Below are 24,435 nucleotides of genomic sequence, written 5' to 3'. Positions count from 1 at the left end.
TGTGAACTCTGTGAGGGGCAGGGGCCCCACATAACCTGATCATCTTGTATTTACCCCAGCACTTAGTACATCGCTTGGTACATAGTAAGCGCTACCCCTTACTTTTATCATCATCACTGATTGATTGATAATTCTGGGAACAACAGGGTCCAGTGGTAGTTTTAGTCGAGAGGTGCCACTGGAGGCTGCTGGGTTGCTTTGTAAGGCAGGGCTGGTTCATCCGGATTCCCAGCTTGGACCCTGGAACAGACCTGAACCCCAGGGTGACCTGGAACCTCCTGGCTGGGGCTCGGCAGGAAAAGACTCTCCCTTACCTCCCTCCCCATGCTCACCCATCACGGCTGAGGGCCAGCCACCTTATGGTTTCAGCAGTTCCCTATTGAGGACACTTCCTGGTGAGGTTGCAAATCAGATAGAGGCTTTTCAAAATAAGAGCTTTACCTCTTCCCCACCCCTCTGGTTTTGAGCTCCTATTTTTGCAATGGTTTTGAAATTTCATAAACAATTTCCCCTGTAACTGGAGGCTGCAGTGTACTTTTCCCCAACCGTGGTGACCATGAGGCCCAAGTGATAGTGCTCGTTACGGGTGCATAGGAAGAATAATTTGATGCTGATGCCATTTGATCTGTTATCCAAAAGGAATGATTGGGGCCTGGTGTTCAGGGAGGTGTCATCTTAAAGACAAGTTGACAAATAAGAAAGAACAAAGTAGTATTTTAGTACTGGGAAGGGAGGGTCTGCCTTTGTGATCTAGGCAAAAATCTGACTAGGAATTCTCCCCCCCCCCCCCTTCCCTAGTCTACTCCGATCAAGTTTGGGGTGGGGAGAAGATAAGGTAGTCATCACTTGGAGGTGACCTACTCCCTGATGTTTGGCTGCCTGTTGTTTCAGAATTCATACGGGTGAAAAACCATTTGTCTGTGATGAATGTGGGGCAAGATTCACTCAGAACCACATGCTGATTTATCACAAAAGATGTCACACAGGTGAGTAGCTTGGCTTGGGTCACCTTCTCTCTACAGAAGATACCATTTAAATCGCACATTTGGCCAGCTATGAATTGACATCTCATCAACCCAGAGCACTGCATAAACTGCCCCGTATATATGTCGGAATGGAGCTTGGAAAGGGGTGTGTATGGTGCTCGGCACATAGTGCTGAATGAATACCTTCACCATCGTAATTGATTGCAGTCTCCCAAGGACCTAGTATGGTGCTCGACACACAGTGAGCCTTCAGCGATCACCACTGACTGATTGATTGGCACCCACAGTACCTTTCCACTGTGGAAAGGCAACACCGATCCTTTTTTGCTGCAGTGAGCCACAGTAATCAGTCAGTGGTATTTATGGACTACATACTGTGTGCAGATCATTGTACTAAGTCCTGGAGAGAGTAAAATAGAAAAGAGTTGGTAGACAGGTACCCGGCTCACAGGAGCTTAGAGTAAGGAGGACAAGGGTAGGGCGAGAAGGCCAGTTTGCTTTGTCGGGACTTGCACTCAGGGTTCCACTGGTATTTCCACCCACTGGAGTTGAATTTCTGAAGACTTATCTGACCAGTAGGCTCCTGATGTCAGAGAACTAGTTCTTCAGAAGCTCAGTTGCATACTGGGGACTGGCAGGGGCCAGGAGCCGGCTGCATCCTAGGCAAGCACAAACGCCGTCATGGAAGTTTTAAGAACCTAGTGGATAGAGCATGGGCCTGGGAGTCAGAAGGACCTGGCTTCTAATCCCGGCTCCACCACTTGTCTGCCGTGTGACCTTGGGCAAGTCAATTGGCTCCTGTGGACTTCAGTTACCACATCTGTAAAATGGGGATTTAAGACTGTGAGCCCCGTGTGGGACAGGGGTAATCTTGTATCTACCTCAGTGCTTAGTGCAATGCCTGTCACTTAATAAGCACTTAACGAATACCATAAAAAACAAAATGAATGCTTCCCCCTCCCAAAAGAAAAGAAAGGACCTGCCCCAGTTTGACTCTTTGTTACCAGCTCTGTCTGAAGTTTCTTCTGTATTTTCTTCTTTCAACTTCTCATTTTCATTCTCCATATAGGGGAAAGGCCTTTTATGTGTGAAACATGTGGCAAGAGTTTTGCTTCCAAGGAGTATCTCAAACATCATAATCGAATCCATACGGGATCCAAGCCCTTTAAATGCGAAGTTTGCTTCAGAACGTTTGCACAGAGGAATTCGCTTTACCAGCATATCAAAGTCCACACAGGTACTGGGGAGCAGGGGGTCTTCCAGGCAGGGAGGCCCAGAACGGAGTTGTCTGACGTTCCGGCCCGGTTTTGCTCCATCCTACAGCCCATTCAAGTGCTAAACGCTCGGATCTGACTTAGTGTGTGTCCACACTCCCAACCCAGCAGGTTCCCCCCCGGGCTCCGTTTTAACTGGTTTGGGACATTGGAGGCGTCAGTAACCTCTCTCTCCTCGGGCCAACCCCAGGCAGGGCCAGGGCATTGGGAGAGCAGGTCACTCATGCTGTCCTGTCTTCACCCACTCCCCGATCACCTGCCAGGTGGGCACTGAGGTCGTGAAGTCCTGACACCCAAGTCTTTTCTGCCCCTGGTCTACGCAGGTCCTGGGGAGGGCTCTAGCCCTGAGGCATTGGCCTCTTCCCTACCCGCTTTCCTCCTGCCACCTTTCTCCCTACCCCGTAGGGAGGGCAGGTCTTCAGTGCCCTGGGGTGGGTTGTCCTAGCCAACCCAGCGTGGCTCTGGGGTTTGGGCTGGGCTGGCTCTTCCCCAGAGTTGCCCACACTCTGTTGATGCCAACCAACTGAACAGCCCTTGTGGCTTTTGCTTGGGGCTAGAACAGGTGGCCGGCCATCTTTTTCCGTGAATGTAATGCAGATGTAGATACCGTCCCAAACCTGCCATGCTTCCAGTGGCTCCACAGCTGTCCAGCTGGGCCGGATCTCTTTCCTGTTTTCTATGATTTGCGAGCAGATCCCTAAACCAGGTATGCTCCGTGATTCTCAGCCTGTGCCATACCAAGCCCCAAGCAGATGAACTTCTTCCAAGAGAAACTTTCAACCAGTCTGATGTAACTGCCTTGCCCCTGCCTCTCCCATCCATTCTGGCCAGTCTCTTCCTCCTGAGCCGTCTGTCCCTCCACTCACCCCCGCAAACACTGGTCTCCTCCCACCCTCCTCAGGGCTGGGGAAGAGTCTATCAGTCATCCTTCCAACCTCAGAGTCCGAAGCCCTGACCGTTTCCTGGATACCTGTCATCCTTTCCTGGGTCCTGCTCACTCTGGGCGGTGCTACTTAGGCCCAGAGTGCTCGATTCTTCCGTCATGATAAGGCCATGCAGGCCAGGGGCCTCGGGAAATGGCCCTCTCCTAAATCTCTGTATTGGAGGGCCACTGGCAGAGAAGCAGGCATATTACCAGCTATCAGTGCTAGGAAAGAGGGGCTGAGTTGTGCTCATGTAAGCCTGCACCTCCAGCTAGACCAATCCAGCACATCTATGGGATGCAGCTTCTTAGCTTCCTGTGCAGTGGGGCGCCATCAGGGACAGCATTGTGGCTCAGTGGGAAGAGCATGGTCCTGGGAGTCGGAGGACCTATGTTCTCTCCCGGCTTTGCCAATTGCTTGCTGGGTGACCTTGGGCCAGTCACTTAACTTCTCTGTGCCTCAGTTTCCTCAACTGTAAAATGTACTTGTTCTTCCTCCTACTTAGACTGTGAACCCCATGCAGGATAGGGACTGTGTCCAACCTACTTAATTTATAGCTACCCTAGTGCTTAGAACAGCGGCTGACACAGTAGAAAGTTACGGTTGGCTTATAGTAAGTGAGAATCATGATGTCCTTCTGCGGTCCCATTCCTCAGCCTGCTTCCCATTGGCATTCCGGCCCCAAGCCCATGGCGCGAAAGGAGCAGCCCTTCGAGACCCTGCTACCCCCCGGGGTCCGTCAGACTGCCCCCTTCCCTCCATGCAGACGGTCGGTAAAGCAGGGTCTGCTCCAATTTCAGGGGAACGGCCGTATTGCTGCGATCAGTGCGGCAAGCAGTTCACCCAGCTCAACGCCCTGCAGCGTCACCACCGCATCCACACCGGCGAGAAGCCCTTCATGTGCAACGCCTGTGGCCGGACCTTCACCGACAAGTCCACCCTCCGGAGGCACACTTCAGTAAGGCGCCTGCTCTTCTCTCTCTCACTCGATTTTTTTTTGTTTCTTAAAAATTCAGAAATGCCTTGGGGAGAGTCTCAGGAGCCACTCCCACAGAGGACCTTTGTACCGTTAGGTGTTTTGGAGGGAAGAGTTGGGATTTTAGAAGCAAACCCCTCTCCAATTCTTTTGGTTAATGATAGTTTTCTTGCGTCCTCACGCCCAAGAGGTCTTCTTGAATGTTCCTGATTAAGCCTGCCTTTCCTCTTCTCCCAGTCCCTTCTCACTCCCTTTATTCATTCCCCCCTCCTAGCCCCACAACACGTATGTACATATCTGTAATTTATTCATTTATATTAATGTCTTCTCCTCTAGACAGTAAGCTCGTTGTGGGCAGGGAGTGTGTCTGTTCATTGTTGCATTTACTCTCCCAAGTGCTTAATATAGTGCTCCACATACAGTAAATGCTCAGTAAAAATGACTGAATGAAAGAGAACAGAGAACCTGGCTGGTCAGGTCCTCGTTGAGGTGTGGTCCACAGCCCACCAAGTGGCCTCTCTGTTCAGCTCCGTTTTGGCGTTTGTCCCATGCAGAAAGGGCCCGGAAAGTCATCGTCGTCACCTGTATGTATAGGGCATTTACTGTGAGCTGAGCACTGTAGTGGGTGCTTGGGATCATTCAATAAATGATTTCTCCCACCTCTGGATCTTGAAAACTATCATTGGAAAAATGTCTGTGAATCCCTAGTGGATGAGGGACCTGTTTTGGGCCAATTCCAGTGGGAAGGAGACCCAGTTTGATGTCAGGATTTACTATGCCTTGACCTCCTAAGACAGCATATTCTGTGTTTGCTTTGTAGATACACGATAAGAATACACCCTGGAAGTCTTTCCTTGTTATTGTAGATGGAGCTGCAAAGATTGATGAAGGGCACAAGGTTGAGCATCCTGATGAAGAGTATGTATCTCCCAAACTCTCGGAGAAGCTGCTGACTCTGGCAGAAAACGGCCATTTTCAAAACTTGACTGCAGTCCCAGGCAGCCTGGCAGCCCTGGACGAGGCCAGCCCCACTACCGAGCCGGACTCTAAGTCAGGGGATGCCGATGGCCACCAGGAGACCCTTCTAGCCACTGCTCTAGGAGATCTGACTGTTCTGCACACCCAGACTGACTCCATTCAGCCCCCGCTTCATGCTCTGGTGAACATGGATTAGATTCAGGAGAGGACCACCTCCACCTTCCCCACTCCAACCACCTCGGGGCCACCAAGGAAGTCGGCCATGGCCTCGGCAGGGGTGGCCAGCAGCAGCACCAGGAGGCCGGGCCGCTTGCAAATGACCAGCTGGTTTTCCCGATGAGGATTTGTTGCCTGCGCGGCTCAAGCCGAACCTTTCAACAAAGGACTCGGCCCATGTGCTGGTCTGCATGACCTCCTTGTCCCGTCTGGGGTGCCCGCCTCTGGCTTTGGGGCCCCAAAGGGCAGAAGGGAGGGTCGAGGTTATTCTAGGGTGGAGTATTCAGGTTTTTTTTCTTTCAAGTTCAGCCGTCTGCCTCTTAAAAACATGCTTCTTGCATCCAGTTTATCTGGGTGCTTTCTGCGTCACTTTCCACAAACGAGCTAACGACTGTCCTTCTCCCTCCTCTTGGGTTCTGTGTCTGGAGGCCAGTGGTGTCCTGAATGGCTGAGGCGCCTTCCCTCTTGCCCACTTTGGCACTGAGATCCGGGCAGTGCTGTCGGGGTGTCTGCGAACTGCCCCTGTGTAGTGCAAGTGGGAGGGCAGAAGGGCCCGCTGGGTCCATCTTCCTCATGGAAAATGTGATCTTTCCCTCCTCTCCTTTGAAATGAAGTTTTGGCTGGTAATTTGCATTTTTGGGTGCTCCAATTTGTGGAGGGGAGGGTGTCATTTTTACCAAAGAACCCAGGGTTGGGGGCCTCTGGCCTCATTGGAGAAGCCTACTCCCACACCCAGGACATGGAAGTAGTTGCCCAAAAGGAGATAAAGGGGCCAGTCGTGTGCAACCATGGGATTTTTGGTGGAGCAGCCAAGTCTGCAGAACCATAACTCAATCCCGAGCCCTGACAGATTGGAATGAATTTAGCCAAGAAGAGGATGTGGGTTGTACCCAAGGTGATCTTAAAAAGCAAAAACTTTTACCAGCTGCATTCAGCCCCTTTGCTGCTACGTTTGTTTGAACACTATCAAATATGGCTTTACTGCTTTTGCCAAGCTTCATCTAGTTCACTGATACATTTCCATATTTCAGGTCAAAATGTCACAAATGTGCGTTGCTTTAGTATTGCATCGACTCACATATGTAGTTTTAGATCTACAAACCTAAAGTGTCAGGGCCATGAAAGCTGTTGTCCACGGAGTGTGTCTTTCCTTTTTCACCCACTGTTGGCCAAGTGTTTGGGGATTACTTTGACTTTATGGTGTGAGGGGAGGGTGGGCTCCTCCATAGCTTTCCTTGCACAGAGCAAGGATCATATACCTGAGCCTGACAGGCCAACAGATGCTCCCACCCACCCATGGAAACTCCCGAGAGTCCATGGATTGGACTCTCAGGGAGCAGCCCTGTTGTTTCATCACCCGAAGGTTGAAACAGGCAAGAATGTTACTGCTAGATTTTTTTCATCTCAACTGACCCTTTGTGTCAAATGGAGGGGAAGCAAACATATTTTCTTATCCTCCCATTAAAGAAAGAGAAAAATGGTGAAGTTTCCTAGTAGCAGTTCATTCTAAAGATTTTTTAGATTTGGGGTTGAGCGGTGGTGGGGGAACGCTTGAGGACACAGGACAAGCTCCGCTTAGTCTGTACCACTGAGGCTGAAACTGCAGGCAGCATTGTCAGTAGCTGCTTCTGGGTCTCGAGGATGTCGAGTGAATTTTTTTAAAAAGTCATTGCCATCTGTGGTATTTTTACTCTTCAAAAGTTGGAGGGAGGTGAGAGCAAGCAATCCCATTAGCACCCCACCTTGGGGCTTCTTAGAGAAGATGAAAGCATTTGAGGAAATATCTATTTTTGATATTTACTGGTAGTTTCCTAGATAATTCAATTTTTGTAACAAGTTCAGTGAACAATAACATGAGTTAATATGGTCAATTAAAGGGCTGATAGGGTGGTTGGGGGGAATTGATACTTTTTTGACTTTCACATTAACCATGCTCATTTTAGTTTTTTATAAATTGCTTTCCAAAATTTTGGACTCAAACACAGTTGTCTGGCAGGGTCTATATGCATACCTATGTGTATCTTGTCTTATCTTGTTCTGTGGTGTTGAGTCGTCTCCGACCCATAGCGACACCATGGACACATCTCGCCCAGAATGCCCCAAACTTCCAACTGCAATCGTTCTGGTAGTGTATCCTTAGAGTTTTTGTGGTAAAAGTATGGAAGTGGTTTACCATTGCCGCCTTCCATGCAGTAAACTTGAGTCTTTGCCCTCGACTAACTTATCAAGTGCGTAGATAGTACAGATCCATAGGTATGGGTGATGCAGAAGGAAGAGAGACTTTGGGAAATGAGGGCTTGGGGAAGCCCTCTTGGAGATATGATTTTAATAAGACTCTGAAGATGGGAGGAATGACAGTCTGTCATATATGTAAGGGGAGGGAATTCCAGGCCAGAGGGAGGATATGGGAAAGAGATTGGCATTGTCGTGGGCTCCTAGAAAAATGAAGCTAATTTCCCCCCATCTCCTTTTTACTATATAAAACGGGGCAAATGAGACATGAAGGGTGTGTTTAGAGTCCCTCACTGATGATTGTGGTGGTAGAACCGAAGCTAAGCAGCTGGAGCTCTAGTTGTTTGGTTTGCAGGGTGGACAGCCTATTAGATGGTGAGTATACAACCAACGTCGTGTGCTTGAAGAGCCTGGCAAGTAGCCCTGGCTATAAAAGTCGGTAAGAGAATTGCAGGGGGAAAGGGCTGGAAGAACTTCAGAACCTAGGGTGTAATTGGGCTTGCTTCATCTACCAGAAGTTAGTGGGGTGTTCTGGGGCGTTTGCTTTTCTAACAGTATAAAAGAGCTCCAATCAGTCAGTGGTATTTAAGCTCTCTCTGCATGTGGAGCACTGTACTAAATGCTTGGGGAAAGTACAACGCAACAATCAATTGTATTTGAACATGTTTTTTGTGTAGAGCACTGTACTAAATATTTGGGAAAGTACAATACAGCAGAATTAGTAGATAGGATCTTGCCCATAAGGAGCTTACAGTCTCCATCCAGCCCTCTGGGAAGAACAGTTTTCTTTCATGAGAACATAGAAAAAAAAGCCTGTTGGATGGGACCCTGCTATTTCTGTCTGCTTCTCCCCTAGATCTGTCCAGAAGATTTCCACGGGATGAGGTATCTCTCTCTGTTAGACCTGAGATGAAAAGAAAGGTAGGCTGAACTGTTGAAGTTATATTTATCTAAAGCCTTTTTATCCACTTCCCTGAAGCACACTGAGGAACCACCGGTAACCAAGCTTTGCATTTGCAGCTTGAAACCTCAATCTTTGTATCTGTGACTATTATTCTTTTCGATTTGTATCAGTGTCGTGACTTCTGCCGTTCTGGCTGGGAAACTGGTTTGGCTATGATTACTGGTGCTTTTTTTTCCTAAGCTATTTAAGCACTTACTATGAGTCAGACACTGTATTAAGTGCCAGGGTCGATACGGGATAAAATAATTGGGTTGGATACAGACCCTGTCCCACATAGGGTCCACAGTCTTAATTCCTATTTTATAGATGAGGCAACTGAAGCACAGATAAACTAAATGGCTTGCCCAAGGTCACACAGACAAATGAGGAGTCAGAATTAGAGCCCAAATTCTCTTACTCCCAGACCCAAGCTCTTTCCACTCCCCACTGCTTCTCACAGCTATCAACCAGATTGTCTGGAGTTCCTAGTCCTATATTTCCTTGAATTGTTCTGAATATAGGAGGGTCAATTTTAGTCCCAGTTTAGTGTTAGCCAGCTAAGCCACCCCCAGTTGCACAAAGCAAAATCTTTTCCTCAGCCAAGGCTGTCCTTCAGCCCTTGGTACTGGGTAAGAGCTGGTAAAGATTCAAGATGGTGGCCAGGGGACTCTTAGCTGTACATCAATCAGTGGTATTTACTGAGCCCTCAATGTGTACAGAACACTGTACTAAGTAATTAAACACTTAGTGGTAGGATCCCCTTACCCTCTTACACCTGGAAACCAATTGGTCTATGTAAATGACATCACAATGAATTGTCACTTTCACTTTTACTGTACAGATCCCCACTAAACTATTTCTATTCCTGCTAAGGCAAATTTCTTACTAAGTAGTATCATTATAGAGGGTTCAGGCCTAGGAAGGAAACAACCACTAAGTGTGAAAGTCCCAGTACTCTAACAGGTACACTCGGCTCTGGCCACATTTTAGCCCATGGGTGGGTTCTAGAAGAGGGGAGGGCATGCTCCACTAGCCTACTATACAAAAGTCACAAAGGTTTTGCATTTAGACAAACGTGTACAACGTCAAAGAAGGAACAGGACACATCACAATAGCTAGTACCTATAGTTTGGTTACACTGACACATCAAAGTTCATTTATGCATATCACAACTGTGCAAAAATACTGTTTTCAAATTATTGGATAAATTAAAAAGTAAACACTCAAAGTCAGACCAACTGTAAAAACACTTTCACAAAAGCATTGCTTTTTTAAAAAAACAAGAAATGTCACTCCTCTTCAACTTCAAATGATCAAACATAAGATTTCTCAAGTTTATTCATTTGGAATATTATTGCACTATTAAACTAAAACACAGGAACATAGTTACACTGAAAAGAAAGTTACCTGCATCTGGAAAACCCAACTTCTTCCCTTACTTCCTTTTTTTGGTGGATAGCAGCCAGATTCATTTTACACTGTAGTCTGGCTATTTGGGATGAATACAAACACTTCCTCTCTGTTATTCTGGCTCAGACACAGAAATCTTATCACTTGTTCTGACATGGGGAACTCCAATTGATTCCAATCAGCCACCTGACAGAAGTGGATCACAAAGTAAGTTTTGCCAAACACCAGAGATACTAGCCTTTACAAATTCCAAGTACAAATTGAAAAGGCAGCAGCAGCTCACTGCCAGTGAACAACACAATTCTGGGAACATGAAGGAAGACAGCAGAGCTACTTAATGACAACCTACTAGTAATGGTCCTTGGCCTCTAGTACTTGAAAATGGGAGATACCAATCCCCATCTTTTCCCTGGGTTTCAAGAGAACAGGAAATCCAATCCCTCCAGGAACTTCATCACGGGTGAGTGAAGAGAGTCAAGAGCCTGTCTAGCTCCCGTTCAAAACCCTGTAAATCCCAACACAATACCTTACCCATGGCAATGCCAGTTGAAACATATGAAAAGTACATCTGGGCATACCACTACTAATTATAATAATAGTAGTATGATGAGGATGGTATTAAATGCTTACTATGTGCCAGGCACTGAGGCAGACACCAGATATTCAGATTGGGTGCTCTGGGTTTAAAGCTAATGAAACTGTTCCTGGCTGAGCACTAAGCCAGAATCTGCCCATTTTTCTCAGGTTAGAGTTTGGCTGTGGCTCAGTCTGACAAAGTAGAAAGTAGAAAGACCTGGACCTTCCAGCCACTCTCTGCTGAGTTGGAACCATTTTCCAAGCCCCATGAGGGGCTGGTTCACCGTGGAACTTGGCTATATGCTTCTTTAGGAGAGTTTGATTTAATTGTGTCTCAGGTCTGGTGTGTCATTTACCCATTGGCACTTCACGGCTAACCTGAGAAATCACAGAAGAGATGTGCCCAAGGAACATGGTGGCCAGAAGCAGACAGACTTGGGTCTCCTGGAGATTTTAGTGGGGTTTACCTCTCCTGAAACGTACAATAGCTTCATGATGGCTAGAATGTCACCTTCAACCTACCATGGACTTCATTTTAAAGGCCATTAGATAAGCAACTTTCAGTCCTGTATTTTAATTTTACAGTTTAATTTCAGGGTTGAAAAACTCAATCTGATCTTATATCTGTTTCTTGACAGCTTTGGGATGAACATTCCGCTCAGCCCTTCCAGTCAAGTTTCCCTGAGATACAGACCGCTGCTCTCCCTGTCTAGGTGTCAGAACAAAAGGGTTGAATTGCATCAAGAATGCCTCCAACTGGCATTGAATGGGGAAAAGTCCACATAAGGGGGAAGGGCAAGTGCTCTAATGCTTGTTTTGTAACCAGAAGGCTAAGAACCTGTCAAGCAAAGAGACAGGATAAATATCCAGTATGGCTGTGTGATCATATTTTGGTATCTCTTGAGGTATCTTATGGGAAATGCCCATTTTTCTAGGGTTACGCATTATTTCCAATGGAATAGAGGCATAAGATCCCATTACATCACGAAAAATGAACACTACTAAATAATAATAATAATGATGATGGCATTTGTTAAGCGCTTATTCTGTGCAAAGCACTGTTTTAAAGCGCTAGGGGGATACAAGGTGATCAGGTTGTCTCACATGGGGCTCATAGTCTTCATCCCCATTTTACAGATGAGGTAACAGGCTCAGAGAAGTTAAGTGACTTGCCCAAAGTCACACAGCTGGCAAGTGGCGGAGGCAGGATTAGAACCCATGATCTCTGACTCCCAAGCCTGTGCACTGAGCCACGCTGCTTCTAAACAAAACTTATACTGGCTAAGGAGGCCAACATTATTTACCTCCGTGATAGCTTCTGCCCTCCAACCCTGCAAAGCCCAGGTCTTTAATAAGCACCAGCATGGATGGTGCTAGTCTCTCAAGCGTGGCTCAGTGGAAAGAGCCCGGGCTTGGGAGTCAGAGGTCATGGGTTCTAATCCCCACTCCGCCATTTGCCAGCTGTGTGACTTTGGTCAAGTCATTTAACTTCTCTGTGCCTCGGTTACATCGTCTGTAAAATGGGGATTAAAACTGTGAGTCCCACGTGGGACAACCTGATCACCTTGATTCCCCAACGCTTAGAATAGTGCTTTGCACATAGTAAGCGCTTAACAAATACCATTTATTTTTATTTTCCAGCTTGAAAGCAGCTCGGAGATCAAAGAGAAGCATTCTGACCAATGTGTTTCAGTCTTTGCTACTCACACCTACTGCTAGGATGTTTACGGATTTGGTACCTGAATGAAAAATATTTCTAAATTGACTTCAACTCACAAATCTTTAATAGCCTCTTAATGAGCTTTCCTTGAAGTCCTCAAACATTTGTATATATGACCCACTAATCAAACCCATTCTTCTCAAACTCTGCCAGACAAAATAGACCCCTGCCCCCACATCCCAACTCACCTGAAACATACCTGAGACTAGGTGAACCAGAAATGGAAAATTTTTTAAAAAGTTGCACATTAAAACCTCTTTAAATTTGGAGAGGGAAGTGATTTTTGCTACAAATTAAGTGGGAAAATCTCTCCAAGAAAAAAACCTGTATTTTAACATCTATATGATTACATTCTAAGCACTGACAGATGAGATGCTAATCGTGTAGGAACCCCTGAATGGGTGCCCATTCATTTAGAGAAGTTATGATAATTCAGGATGCTGTTAATCTCTATGCCTGCTCACTGGGTACATAAAAATTAAAGAATAGGAACTGCTTACCCACACCTTTAAGATAGTTCTACAAAAACAAAATCAAATTCATTTCTTGGTGCAGTACATAGAACCAGGTGCTTGGAAAGTACAGAATAATGCAGTTGTCTAAGCTCATTCTTGGTCCATTAAAAACATTTGTTAAAATATAATTTCAAAAGTGTTTTAAAGTAGCCCAAAATGCTATTCACTATCTTATGGCAAAGATATTCAAAAGACTGAGTCAGGTGTTGAAGCCTCCATTCAGTTGATAAGCATAAGTCAAAAATTTTACTTGGATCTTCACTTTCCCAAGAAATGTGACGCAGCGTGGCTCAGTGGAAAGAGCACGGGCTTGGGATCAGAGGTCACGGGTTCTAATCCCAGCTCTGCCGCTAGTCAGCTGTGTGACCTTGGGCAAGTCGCTTAACTTCTCTGTGCCTCAGTTACCTCATCTGCCAAATGGGGATTCAAACTGTGAGCCCCACGTGGGACAACCTGATCACCTTGTATCCCCCCAGCACTTAGAACAGTGCTTTGCACATAGTAAGCGCTTAACAAATACCACAATTTTTAATTTATTTAATAAAACAACATTTATTGCAGTGATCTTGGAAATTTGAAAAATGGATGTTACTATCAAATCACATACAAATGACATTTTGAGTTCTCTGTTATTCACACAAGTTACAACCACAAAGACATAGTAAACAATACACAAATCATTTGGTTCAACAAAACAGCCATTCATCGGGAACCTGTAATAGCCCTTGGCTGTCAACACAAAATAGAAGAGGAGAAGTGAGAGTGAGGCTGCACATTTCACAAGGATCACAGATAATTCACTTCAGGTCCCCCCCAACTTCCCCATCTTCCTGAACTGACTTTTTGATGCAAAGCAACATAAAAGTGAGCCACTGGTCTAGGTGAGATATTGAATCAAATTATTTAACCTAGGATGAGCGTAGACAAATCAGAGTCAATCTCATATATATGTTCACAAAACGGCAGCACTATGAAATATTACACAAGCCGGGGATTATGTCTGCACAGATGGGTATATTCCTTGAAAGCAGATTTGCTACAGAAAATCCTGTTTGGGTCACATCTCCAGGAGACAAACCTATCATCAAGGATTGTTGAAGATTGAACAGTGTAGGCAAGATGATGTTCTATCAGTTTCAATCATACTGACTGAGCACCTTCTTTATGCAGAGCATTGTAGAAACTGCTTGGGAAAGTATGGTAGAGTTAGAGGACACGATCCCTGCTGTCAAGGACCTCCTCCAATCTGGCTTCCTCCCCCTGGCCTCCACCAAAACTGCCCTCTCACCAAGGATCTTCTTGCCAAAATCAATAGCTCCATAGTCTCAGGTCAGCAATCTCAGTAACCCCATCCAACTGATGTTCAGCTTGAGATCTCCTACCTCCCACTTCTCAAAATCTACCCCCGCTCTCCAGATCCCAGCTCCCCTCCTCTCCATCGGTAATTCCCCTATGTCTACCCCAGCGCTTAGAACAGTGCTCGGCACATAGTAAGCGCTTAACAAATACCAACATTATTATTATCTACCTCCTCTCAAAATCTACCCCCTCCACCTGCACTTCTGACCCTATCCTTGCTCCCTCCCTTCTCCCCTCCCTGACTTCCATCTTCAACTGTTCACTCTCCAATGTCTTCTTCCCCAGTGCTTCCAAACATGCTCATTCATTCAATCAGATTTATTGAACTCTTATTGCGTGAAAAACACTGTACTAGGTGCTTGGGAGAGTACAGTACAACAACAAACAGGCACATTTCCCACCCACAGTAAGCTCATGTCTCCCCTCGCCTAAAAATACCCTTCCCTGGACTCCTGGCTCTCTCCAGTTATCACCTCATCTCCCTTCTACCTTTCTTCTCTAAACTTCTTGAGTGAGTTGTTTACACTTAACACCTCCACTTCTCAACCAATTCTCTCCTTGACCCCCTCCAATCTGGCTGCCTCCCCCTGGCCTCCACCAAAACTGCCCTCTCACCAAGGATCTTCTTGCCAAATTCAATAGGCTGTACTCCATCCTAATCTTCCTCAAGCTCTCAGCTGCCTTTTATACTGTTAACATCCCCTTCTCTTGAAAACATTATAGAACCTTGGCTTCACTGACACCGACTCTCTGGCCGCTCATTCTCAGTCTCTTTCGTGGGCTCCTCCTCTGCCTCCCACCCAACTGTGGAAATCTCCCAAGACTCAGTTCTGGGTCCCCTTCAGTTCTCCATTTACACCCACTCAAGAGGGAAAACTCATTTACTCCCATAGCTTTAACTGCCATCTTCATGTAATCGATACCTAAATCAACTCTCCAGCCCTATTGCAGTCATGCATTTCCTCTTTCCTTCAGGAAATTTGTATTTGGATGTCCCACTGACATCTCAAATTTAACAAGTACAAAACAGAACTCCCCATCTTCCCACCTAAATCCTTTCTTTCCCATAAATGTAGACAGTACCTCCATCCTTTCTGTCTCACAAGCCCATAACCTTAGTGTTTCCTCAACTCATCTCTCTCATTCAACCCACACATTCAATCTGTCATCAACTACTGTTGGTTCAACCTTCACGACATTGCTAAAATCTGCCCTTTCCTCTCCAACCAAATTGCTAGCAACATTAATCCAAGCACTTATCCTATCTCGTCTTTACTACTGCATCAGCCTCCTCACTGATCTCCCACCACCTATCTGTCCACAACTCCAGTCCATACTTCAATCTGCTGCCTGGATCATTTTTCTTTAAAACCATTCAGTCCATGTTTTCCCAATCTTCAAGAACCTGCAGTTGTTGCCCAGCTACCTCCACATCAAGCAAAAACTCCTTAATACTTTAAAGCATTATATCACTTTGCCCCCTCTTCATTTACATCTCTGATTTCCTACTACAACCCAGCCTTCACACTTTACTCCTCTACTCCTCTACTCCTTTACTGCCCATCTACTCACTCTAACTTGATCTTGGCTATTTTGCCACTGACTCCTCACCTATGTCAGGCCTCTGGCCTGAAACCTCCTCCCCCATCATACTTGACAATCACTCTCCCCAACTTCAAATCGTATTAAAAGTACATTTCCTCCAAGAGACCTTCCCTAAGCCCTCATTTCCTCTTCCTTCTGTGTCACTTTTGCACCTCTATTTATCCCACTCTCAGCACCATAGCACTTATGTACATATCTGTAATTTATATTAATGTCTGTCTCCTTCTCTAGGCTGTAAGTTCCTTGTGGGCAGGATTTTCTTGTATCCACCCCAGGGCTTAGTACAGTTGCCTGCCATATAGTAAGTGTTTAACAAATACCATACTTATTATTATTACCAGCTATGTTTTATTGTACCTTCCCAGGGGATTACTATGGTGCTCTGCATACAGTAAACACTCAATAAATAAGATTGATTGAGTATAATATACCCTGTTTCTCCTCTCCACTGGCACCCAGGTGACCCAAGAGACTGTCCAGATTCCAGTTTCCAGGCAGGAAGCACAGCACTACAAGTACCCTCAGGCAGCAGCTGTCAATTATGTTTTTTGGGCCATTCAGGAGGCATACCGACATTCCAATGTTGCAGGTGTCTTGTCTACATGGCCTCATTAACACTGTGCAACGTTGCCATAATTATCTCAGATGAAGAGCAGTCCTATCAAATCCCCCAGTCTTAACTGGCCAACAATCAGATTACATTAGAGCTGTTCTCTGCAAGCTGCCATTAGATCTGCTCTGGTAGACTCAGCTACTGTCTGCGGAAGGTAAATTGACTGACTTGCTAAAGCCAAGCTGATTGGGAGCAGAATGATGTGCCAACCCATCCTGATGTCTGGAACACCAACTGCTGACAGGATGGGACAGAAGAAAACATGAGTGTTCTCCAGCTGACTCCCTTTAGTTATCTCCTTGGCAAGCATGCTCAAGAGGGAAAATTATTTTACCGAGTGGATCAATGGGTAGCAAAAAAGGGGAATAGGCAGAAGGGACAAAAAGAAGAAAACACATCACAAAATGTAAGAATTGAGTCACCCTTATAAATAATTACAATAATGATAGTAATTAAGTGTTTACTATGCAGCAAGCACTGTGTTGGGCACCGGAGTAGATGCTAAACTATCAGATCGGACACAGTCCCTTGTCCCATATGGGGCTCACAGTTTAAGAGAGAGGGAGAAGAGGGATTTTATATCCATTATACAGGTGAGGGAACTGAAGCACAGTTAAATTAAACACAGCAGGCACTAGGCTGGTATTATAAATTAGTAAATGATATTTACTGAGCAATTACTGTGTGCAGAGCCCTTTACTAAGCACATGGGAGAAAGTATAAGAGAGTGGTTATGCAGCTTACTGTCTAGAATCCAGGTCTTCTGACTCCCAGTTCTGTGCTCTCTCTTTCCACGAGATCACACTGCTTCCTTTACTATTCCAAAGTCAACATCCAACCTAATTAAAATTCATCTTTTTTTTAATCTTTTCATAAACTTATGGGTATCTATCACTTGTCTCCTGACTCTACAGCACTTTTTGTTGAAATGCAATTTGCTAAGCTTTATGTACAGGCATTATAATAAGGGCTGGGTTAAATACAAGTTAATCGGGTTGGACAAACTCCATGTCTCACGTAGGGCTCACAGTCTTAATCCCCATTTTACAGATAAGGTAAATGAGACATATAAATTTAAGTGATTGCCCAAGGTCACACACACTTGGCAGAGCTGGCATTACAACTCAGGTCCTCTGACTACCAGGTCTGTCCTCTACCCACTAGGCGATGCTGCTTCTCTGATGGTCAGCTCCCTCTACTTCTCCCCTTGCACAATCTCTACCTCCCTCCCTCTGTCTGGTTCTCTTTTATTTCCAGGACTCACAATAAGAGGCAGCTGGAGGCTCAGCTTGAATGGGCATTGGGAGATGAGAGGTGTGATGAGGGTGGAGTCATGTGCCACAGAGAGCAAGGCAGGTTCCCCAGAGAAAAATCAAAGAGGGATTAAAGACCCCTCTGGTTCTCTGACACTCTCTGCCCTTAGTCCCCACCCTTCCTTTCCTAGTACTTTGGAAAGCAGGAAGGAAGGAGGAGGAGGAGGAGGAGAAAGGAGACAGGAAATGAAGTTGCCTTGGCAGCTACAGAATTTGAGGGCAGTTTCTTAGGCTTAGACTGCTATTTCAAGAGTTGAGTTTTTAGTTCTTGTTGTTTTATTTTTTGCTTTAAGGGACTATAAGTGTTCCAAAATCCTTGACTTGGATTCAGAGCAATTCTGAGCACATAGGTCAAAGGAACAACCAAGACAAAAAATTAAATCTAAAACAGAAGCTACACTGTATTACAATCAGAGACATATGAAATAGCAGGCAGCCAAACAGTAATAACACTGAGTTATGCTATTTTTGAAATCCATTTAAAAGGGTAGAAGAACCTCTCTGAACAAGGCATTTGCTCACAGCAGGAGATACACATCTTGTTGGTATTATTGTTCGCTAACGTTTCTGTAATCAAAAAACAGGGGGAATAATACGGATTCAGTGACTACCACCCTGAAGCACCTGCTATAGATGCAGAAGTATAAAATAAATGGACTAGGTACGGCTTCTGTGTAAGCTTTACTGTTCTGCTCCTCATGAGCATCCAACAATTTCTGCCAATAGAAAAATATAGACATCAGAATAGCAGCCTAAAACTCCTGTGTCTTCAGCTATGCATCACAAGAAGATAAATTATTAAACTATTATTATGATGATTATTACATTGTTTGTTAAGCACTTAGTACTTGTCAAGCACTGTTCCAAGTCCTGAGGTAGACTGAAGTTAGTCTGGTCAGACACAGTCCCTGACTCACATGGAACTCACAGTCTAAACAGAAGTTATCAAGTAATATAGGAAAATGGTGGAAATGGAAAAAAGATGAAAAACACATTCTTCTGTTTTTCAGTCAACAATCCTAAAAATATGAAAAAATTAGCTTCCAGCAGCTTTTTCTAAAAACAGTGCACTTATGTCCCACTCAGCTAGCTTCAGGTTTCTGAAAGTTTCATTGACACATGTGTTATAGAATCATTTTCCATCTGGTCAAAATTTCATTCAAGGATAAAGCACAGAGGCTGTAACCCTCCCCTAAACTGATATCCCACTCTAAGGCCCAGTGCCTCAGAGTCCTGGAACCACCAGCCTGCATTTGTAACAACTGTTACATTATGTTTTTGACATCAATTTTACTTACTTTCAATAATTTGCATTCCCTTGAATCGGTAAAGGCCAGAAACATTTCTTCATACTTTTCAAGAACCAGCTGAATTGAAAGGGCATCCTTAAATAAGTTTCCATGGTAATCCTGTTAAATTATGAACCAGAGGTCAATTTACACAGTTTTGTTTAACCACGTGTCTTCACTTGTACCAAAAATGGAACAGTAGAATGTCATTTAAAACCCACACCTCGGCATGTCAGGAGCTAGTAGTGCATCTCAGCCATCTCTATTTCAGTCTAAAATGAAATACATTTCCAATCCAACTCCCTCCAGGAAATGGGAACGTGGGGAGTGCAGATGGAGCCCATCGATTCCCCAAAGCAGTCAGCAGCATATTCCTGCCTGTCCACTGTAGAGATATGGAGGAGCCAGATTAGGATTTTTTGTTTAGGGGCTACTTACTTTGGCATTCAATTCATCCACTATGAAGTGGCAGAGGGATGCTTTGAAAAAATGATCTTTTGCACTACACTTTGTATTATAATCCAGCAGTGGTGTTTGTCTCAACCTAGATGTGAAGAGAACTGAGATTGTAAAATTGTTGTGAGCAGGGAATGTGTTTATTGTTATTTTGAACTCTCCCAAGCACTTAGTACAGTGCTCTGCACACATCAAGTGCTCAATAAGTACAATTGAAAGAACAGAGCAGCTTTGCAGAGATGTTTACACATGTTCTTCATGGCAAACAGTGCACATGAAAACCTGCTCTTCGGTGTTCCATTCAACACCTGACTTCTTAAGACTGTAAACTCCATGTGGGTAGTGAACATATATCTACCAACTCTGCCATACGGTACTCTCCTCAGAACTTAGTACAATGCTCCACCCACAGTAAGTGCTCAATAAATACCACTGACTGATGGATCGGTTTAGGACAATAAATTTATTCTGGCCCCAACAGAGGATAGGAGCAAGCAGCCCTGACAAAGTCCACTTTGAGAACTGAATAGTCAATCTATGAATACAAAAGTGACCGTTTCAAGATAGCGGGAAACAGTAGGAACTAGAATAAGCAATTTTGGCAAATACACTGACCTGCTTGTAGATTTCAGTGGTTTTCTGGTACTTTTCTAGCTGGGCAGCGGATGCTGCCACCTTCAACAGACCCTTGCTGGCTGAACTGGAATCAAGAGCTAGAGTTAAAATAATAATAATGTTGGCGTTGGTTAAGTGCTTACTATGTGCTGAGCACTGTTCTAAGCGCTGGGGTAGATACAGGGTAATCAGGTTGTCCCATGCGAGGCTCACACTTTTAATCCCCATTTTACAGACGAGGTAACTGAGGCACCGAGAAGTTAAGTGACTTGCCCAAAGTCACACAGCTGACAGGAGGCAGAGCCAGGATTGGAACCCATTACCTCTGACTCCTAAGCCTGTGCTTTTTCCACTGAGCCACGCTGCTTCTAAGCAGTAACATTATAATAGTAACTGAGGAAAATGAAAGGACTTCCCCTGCAATACTTTCATTTTATAGACCTTGCTGGTCAAATACTGCACATCAAGAATTGCAAAGCTTCAAGACATGGAATAAAAACAATACATCCATCGTCTTGCTTCTGACCAATTACTCCACAAAGAAAAATTGCCTGTTGGATTCTTCTCCTCTGTAATAATCAGCTGACTGTTCATAATGTGCAATAGCCTGAAACCAAACCCAAAGTTCAGTCTCAAAACATCTTGCCCATGAAAATCTATTTTTAATTACAAAGGAGGTTTCAGAAAGTATTCTACAACCCAGTGTTGATTTTCGCTCGTTAGCCAGAGGCATAGTATTCATTCTCTAGGAATCTCAGAAGTTAAGTATATGACTGATTGATTGCCTTTTGGCCCTTTCCCTGGCCCTGCCTGAAGTGAATACACAATAATAATAATGGTACTTGTTAAGCACTTACTATATGCCAAATACTATTCTAAGCGCTGGGATAGATACAATAATGATAATAATAACATGATACTTGTTAAGCGCTTACTATGTGCCAAGCACTAATTGCTAGGGTAGATAAAAGGTAATCAGGTTGTCCTACATGGGTCTTGCAGTCTTAATCCCCATTTTACAGATGAGATAACTGAGGCACAGAGAAGTAAAGTGGCTTGCCCAAGGTCACACAGCAGATAAGTGGCAGAGCCAGGATTAGAACCCAAGTCCTCTGACTCCCAAGCCTGTGGTCTTTCCACTAAGCCACACTGTTTCTCTAGTTACTGTTGGACACAGTCCTGTCCCACATAGGGCTCACACTCTTAATCCCCATTTTACAGATGACGTAACTGAGGCCCAGAGAAGTGAAGTGACTTGTCCAAGGTCACACAGCAGATGTGGTGGAGCTAGGATTAGAACTCATGACATTTTGGCTACAGGCCCGTGCCCTATCCATTAAGCCACACTGCTTCTAACTAGATATAGAAAAGAGCGGACCATGGGGAAGACAGGGTGGAAGAGATCAGAGTGTGGGGAGAGGAGGCCCAGGAAAGACCCAGGGTAAGCAGTGTGGCCTAGTGGACAGATCATGGGCCTGGGAGTCAGAGGACATGGGTCCTAATCCCAATTCCACTACTTGTTGGCTGTGTGACCTTGAAGTGACCAAGTCACTTTACTTCTCTGTTCTTCAGTTACCTCATCTGTAAAATGGGGATTAATGATGTGAGCCCCATTTGGGACATGAACTGTGCCCAGTCTGATTATCTTGTATCTACCCCAGCACTTAGAACAGTGCCTGGGATATAGTAAGGACTTAAATACCATTATCAATCAACAGGGTAGGAGGACTGGGCTAAGAAGGTGGGGGTGAGGCTACTTCCCAGATTAATTTGCAAAATTGAAGACTTAATTAGTCATCACTTCAAGAGGAAGTGAGTTTTCATCAGGCTGATATGGAAGCATTTTCCCTATTTTATCATCAAATCCTTTCACACCATCTTGGTACTACCATGAAATAAAGAACACATAAATGCCCCTAAAAGTGCCCCAAAACTCAGCCTATATTGCCATGATAAAACTTACTTCAACTTTGGAAGAGGATTTTTCAGATAAATATAGTGTATCTCTTACAAAATAAAGCACTTTGCATAGGCTGAACAATCCATCAGTAACTCTTGTCAAAACAAAATAATACAAAAAATAATACAAAATAATACATTTGGTATATTTACTTCTATCAAAAATAACAATGAGGTTTTTCCACACTGTCAACACTTGGGAAGTGGGCATGGGAAACGAATCATCCAGAAAACCCAATCCAGCTTCTGGACACCAGGGAGACTGAAATCCTGAACCCCTTCAGAGCCTTGATTCTCCTGAGGAGGCCAGCAGTCCTCAAATGCCACTGTGATTTGGAAAGAAATTCAACAGGGAACAGGGAAGCACTGAGTAGCACTCAGTGGATCCAGGATGTGGAGAGGGCTCAAGGCAGACACTGATGGACCTCAATTCTTCTTCCTGTTCTGGTGGTTTTGACCACTGATGATTAGGTATTCAGATGGAAACTGTTTCCTTCCTGCTTCCCCCGATGCATTTGCCCCCACAGACTGTAAGCTCTTGGAGGGCAGTGATCCCCTCCAACTTATTTCTTTACAAATATCCAAGTACCTTGGAGCTCCAGGTCAGCTGTTTCTCTCACTCACCCACAGATGTTGCTACTGGGTGAGAGGGGTGGAGTGGAAGAAGCCGCCAACACGGCCACTTAGGATCACTTCCAACTACTTTGGTGCTGGACTACTTATGCACTTTAATAGTTTGAGGCAACTGGCACACTGCAGCCATTAGACAATTTTAACATCAGACTGATGGGATTACATAGAGAGTGTTTATTTTTGTATTGTACTCTCCCAGGTGCTTAGTACAGTGCTCCACACACAGTAAGCACTCAATAGATACCGCTGACGGAACTCAATTAATCATATTTACTGAGCACTTACTTTGTGCAGAGCACTGTACTAAGCCCTTGTCATGAGTTGGGGGGCGGGGGGCGGTGTAGAAGTCAAATGACAGCTAATCGCTACAAAATTTATCAGGAGAAAAGTTCTTATAGACTGGGTTATTTCATTAGGTGGAATTCAGACACAGATCTACAAAAGCTTCCCTGCACCCTTCCCTTCCTTTAGGTGTGGATGAATCAAATACCAGGAATTTGCAAGACAGCTCTTAAAGAAAGTGAAGAGAGAAACAGTGGCATCCAAACAAACCTGTGAAAACAGTCCACTCCTATATCCAGGCTGGGAACTCTGCCACACTGAATTAGTATGAGGTGCATACCCTCCAGACTATGGGCAGGGAATGTTTCTGTTCACTGTTATATTGTACTCTCTCAAACGCTTAGTACAGTGCTCTCCACACAGTAAGCACTCAATAAATACGATTGAATGAAAGTAGGTGACTGCTGCACTTCCAAAGATGGGTGTGGCCAAGCCAGAGACAAGCAGGAATGGAAACAGAATCAGTTAGTCATGAAGACTGGCTGTCCGCTACTGGCCAGTCCAGAAAAAGGCAGTTACTAATAATAATAATGTTGGTATTTAATAATAATGTTGGTATTCATTAAGGACTTACTATGTGCAGAGCACTGTTCTAAGCGCTGGGGAAGAGCAGGTTGTCCCACGTGAGGCTCACAGTCTTAAGTCCCATTTTACAGATGAGGGAACTGAGGCGCAGAGAAGTTAAGTGACTTGCCCAAAGTCACACAGCTGACAAGCAGCAGAGCCAGTATTTGAACCCAAGATCTCTGACTCCCCAGCCCGTGCTCTTTCACTGAGCCATGCTGCTTCTCTTACTGCCTAAACCAGCTTCTAAGTTTAACATCAGATTTAACAAGCCCACTCCTCGCTCATCTCCCGAGAGAGATAAAGGGAGGGAAAGAAACTTCCATAAGATCTAGTGGTAGGGGGAAGTGGCTAGTCGCTATCATGTCTCAATTTGGGTTGGCTCTATTTACTAGGGAAAGGCTTATTTCGTTTTTCTTTATTGTCGGGGAAAGCTCCAACTCACCATTGTCGAGAAATCGATTGGACTTTGGCAAAGAACTATAAGGTGCCTACCTTTTCAATGTCTACCAATTCAGTCTTGTATATCTCTGCAGTGATAATGTGGTGCTTGGCAGCAATTGTAAATCTTCTCTGTGGAAGAAAAGAGTAAAGAGAGGCACAAGTTTATCCATCCCCCTACCAAAACCGTTTAAGTACAAAGGAAAAGGGGAACCAGCTCCCTAGCTCCACCCCAACGCCAAGCAATCAATGCAATTGCTTACCATGACTGTGTAAATATCGATGGCTGTATTTAGGTAGTTAATAGCCTCTCAAGTGAAACAATCAGAGATCCATTCAGTCAAACTTAAAGCATTTTCTTCTGGGTTGTTACAGAAACACCAATAAGGAAAAATTCTGGAGGTGAAGGGAGGCCAGGGAAACTGGTGAAAAGCAAATAAGATAAGGCAAAAGTCTGGCATTGACTCTCTCAGCCTCAGTTACTTGTATCTACAAAA

At 44.8% G+C, this 24,435-nt stretch overlaps 1 protein-coding gene and 1 long non-coding RNA gene across 18 annotated transcripts in view; one reads left to right on the top strand and one right to left on the bottom strand.

The window, feature by feature from the left end:
• GZF1 (GDNF inducible zinc finger protein 1) overlaps positions 1-12,503 on the top strand; it is an 18,679-nt gene extending 6,176 nt beyond the window's left edge. For 3 of the 10 annotated variants that reach the window (XM_029058214.2, XM_029058207.2, XM_029058202.2), the window contains exons 3-6: positions 892-986; positions 2,056-2,223; positions 3,984-4,141; positions 4,980-6,838. In XM_029058214.2, coding sequence (XP_028914047.1) covers positions 892-986; positions 2,056-2,223; positions 3,984-4,141; positions 4,980-5,333 — 775 coding nt within the window. In that variant the 3' untranslated portion in view covers positions 5,334-6,838. Of the gene's footprint in view, positions 1-891; positions 987-2,055; positions 2,224-3,983; positions 4,142-4,979; positions 6,839-8,441; positions 8,507-10,064; positions 11,113-11,152; positions 11,403-12,155 lie in introns of those variants that run through there. The other 7 variants (XM_029058234.2, XM_029058221.2, XM_029058256.2 and 4 more) reach the window with 7 other exon arrangements.
• Positions 8,400-24,435, bottom strand: LOC100074874. 8 transcript variants are annotated; one of them, XR_005660146.1, is made up of 6 exons: positions 24,202-24,435; positions 23,993-24,070; positions 20,000-20,097; positions 19,367-19,472; positions 18,938-19,048; positions 8,400-8,489 (listed from the first exon to the last, which is right to left on the bottom strand). It is a non-coding gene; the product is annotated as an uncharacterized LOC100074874 (long non-coding RNA). The 8 variants fall into 8 exon arrangements; XR_003756909.2 differs by lacking the exon at positions 8,400-8,489 and adding an exon at positions 17,509-18,355; XR_003756915.2 differs by lacking the exons at positions 8,400-8,489; positions 19,367-19,472 and adding exons at positions 17,509-18,355; positions 19,152-19,313.

This window comes from Ornithorhynchus anatinus, chromosome 1 (genome assembly GCF_004115215.2).
Source record: "Ornithorhynchus anatinus isolate Pmale09 chromosome 1, mOrnAna1.pri.v4, whole genome shotgun sequence".
Classification (NCBI taxonomy): domain Eukaryota; kingdom Metazoa; phylum Chordata; class Mammalia; order Monotremata; family Ornithorhynchidae; genus Ornithorhynchus; species Ornithorhynchus anatinus.
The sequence above is the reverse complement of the archived record's forward strand: the minus strand, read 5'-3'. Positions and strand labels throughout refer to the sequence as shown.